General features: G+C 47.7%; 1 protein-coding gene across 1 annotated transcript in view; it reads left to right on the forward strand.

Moving 5' to 3' along the window:
* Positions 1-2500, forward strand: part of LOC116218994 (protein jagged-1a-like) — a 25273-nt gene that overhangs the window by 16111 nt on the left and 6662 nt on the right. Inside the window, exons 4-5 of the mRNA XM_042703422.1 lie at positions 1479-1555; positions 1591-1738. Of these exons, the coding sequence (XP_042559356.1) occupies positions 1479-1555; positions 1591-1738 (225 nt within the window). The remainder of the gene's footprint in view (positions 1-1478; positions 1556-1590; positions 1739-2500) is intronic.

Raw genomic sequence — 2500 nt, forward strand, 5'->3', positions numbered from 1 at the left:
CATCAAACAGCTGCAGTCTATATTCCCATACTAAACAAACACAGATCATGAAAAAGAGTTCTGAACACACAGAGTTCTGAAACAGAGTTCTGAACACACAGAGTTCTGAAACAGAGTTCTGAACACACACAGAGTTCTGAAACAGAGTTCTGAACACACACACAGTTCTGAAACAGAGTTCTGAACACACACAGAGAGTTCTGAAACAGAGTTCTGAACACACAGAGTTCTGAAACAGAGTTCTGAACACACACATAGAGTTCTGAAACAGAGTTCTGAACACACAGAGTTCTGAAACAGAGTTCTGAACACACACAGAGTTCTGAAACAGAGTTCTGAACACACACAGAGAGTTCTGAAACAGAGTTCTGAACACACAGAGTTCTGAAACAGAGTTCTGAACACACACAGAGTTCTGAAACAGAGTTCTGAGCAGCAGCGTATTCTCCTAATGTTAGTGTTGTTGTCTGGAATGGAGAGATTGATAGATGGAGACAGATAGATGGAGAGGGGGAATGGAGAGCAGGAGAGAGAGGGAGAGAGACAGAGAGAGAGAGACAGATAGATGGAGAGAGAGGGAGAGAGATGGAGAGAGAGAAAGAGACAGATAGATGGAGAGGGGGAATAGAGAGCTGGAGAGAGAGAGATGGAGAGAGAGACAGACAGATGTAGAGAGAGGGGGAATGGAAAGAGATGGAGAGGGAGAGGGAACAAGAGAGAGAATGTGAGAGCGAGTGTGTGTGTGTGTGTGTGTGTGAGAGAGAGAGGGTCTGTCAGGGTTGTGTGAGATGGGGGTGGCCATGTTGGATCGGCTGAGTTTTTTTTCATCCAGAGGAATGCAATTAAAGTGCAGCTGCCCCAAGACAGCGCCAGCTCCGCTGTCAGACCCCTTGTGTGTGTGTGTGTGTGTGTGTGTGTGTGTATGTGTGTGTGTGTGTGTGTGTTTGTGCTGGTTTGTTTTGGTATGAGCAACAAGAGGAAGGTGGAATAGTGCCATGTCTCTCACCCTGCAGAGTAGGATGGAGTGTGTGTGTGTGTGTGTGTGTGTGTGTGTGAGTGTGTTGGGAGTGTGTGTGTGTGACACAGTGGACATGTAACGAAGTGCACAGCTATAGCATTAAAAACTGAAGTATGACATAGTTTGGAAAGTGTTTTACAAGTGCGAGCACATAGCATTCATAATCACATAGGTGGTGGTCATGGTTTGTTTATGCATTTTCCACTTGAACCATGAACAACATGATGTTACACAAGATTAACAGTACAACACTAGCTTTATTATCTCACAGGATTAACAGTGCAACACTAGCTTTATTATCTGTACTGTTGGAGGTGGAGACTTGCTTTTAGTTGATTATATGGACAGATTGGATTTGCTTTCATTTAAGTGAAGATGTTTAAAAGTCACTCTCACCCTCCCGCTTTCTCTCTCTCTCTCTCTCTATCTCTCTCTCTGTCTATCTCTTTCTCTCCCTCAGATGGTGGAGGTGAGGTGATCGAGCGGGCGGTCCAGTCCGGCCATGATCAACCCGAACCGGCAGTGGCAGAGCCTGAAGCACAACGGGCCCGTGGCCCAGTTCGAGTAACCAGATCCGGGTCACCTGCGACGAGCACTATTACGGTTTCGGCTGCAACAAGTTCTGCCGGCCGCGCGACGAGTTCTTCGGCCACTACACCTGTGACCACAACGGCAACAAGACCTGCCTGGAGGGCTGGTCTGGCCCAGAATGCAACACTGGTGAGGAGAATACTGGTGCCAGACGTTCTATGGTGCCACTCAGGTGCTCTGCGTGGGAGTATTATCAGTTTCATTCCACTGAATATCACACGCCAGTCTATGTCCCATATCTCAAGAAATGCCACATAAAGTCAGCCACGTAGTGATAGAGAAATATATATATTTATATATAGTTATGCTTTAGCAACCACAGATACATAAAACATAGATAGACAGACAGACAGACAGACAGACAGACAGACAGACAGATACATAGATAGACAGATCGATCGGTCGACAGACAGACAGACAGACAGACAGAGAGACAGACAGATTGATAGACAGACATACAGACAGACAGACAGATCGATAGAGTGGCCCAGCCTTGTACCCACGAGGACACAGGCGACCCCTCCCTGTGCACCCGTCCCCCCCCCCTCCCCGCTGGTACTCACTGCCTCTACTGCAGCTTAGTCTTGGATTTGTGGGATTAGCGTCGCCGCGGGAGACCAGGACATTCCCACGAGTTAGTGGATGAGAGAGCTCTTCTCTGTTTTCTTTTTTTTCTTCATTTTGGTGGTGGTGGTGGTGGTGGGGGGGGGGGGGGGGGTCAGGGGGGGGGTATGGGCACTGACATCATGCTGACCTCCTCTGTCTCTTTCAGTTGATCTGCTTTGGACTCTCTCTCTTTCTCTCTCTCTCTGTCTCTCGCTATCTCTGTATCTCTCTCTCTCTCTCTGTCTCTCTCTCTCTCTGTATCTCTCTCTCTCTCTCTGTCTCTCT

Source organism: Clupea harengus, chromosome 24, assembly GCF_900700415.2.
Source record: "Clupea harengus chromosome 24, Ch_v2.0.2, whole genome shotgun sequence".
Lineage (NCBI taxonomy): Eukaryota > Metazoa > Chordata > Actinopteri > Clupeiformes > Clupeidae > Clupea > Clupea harengus.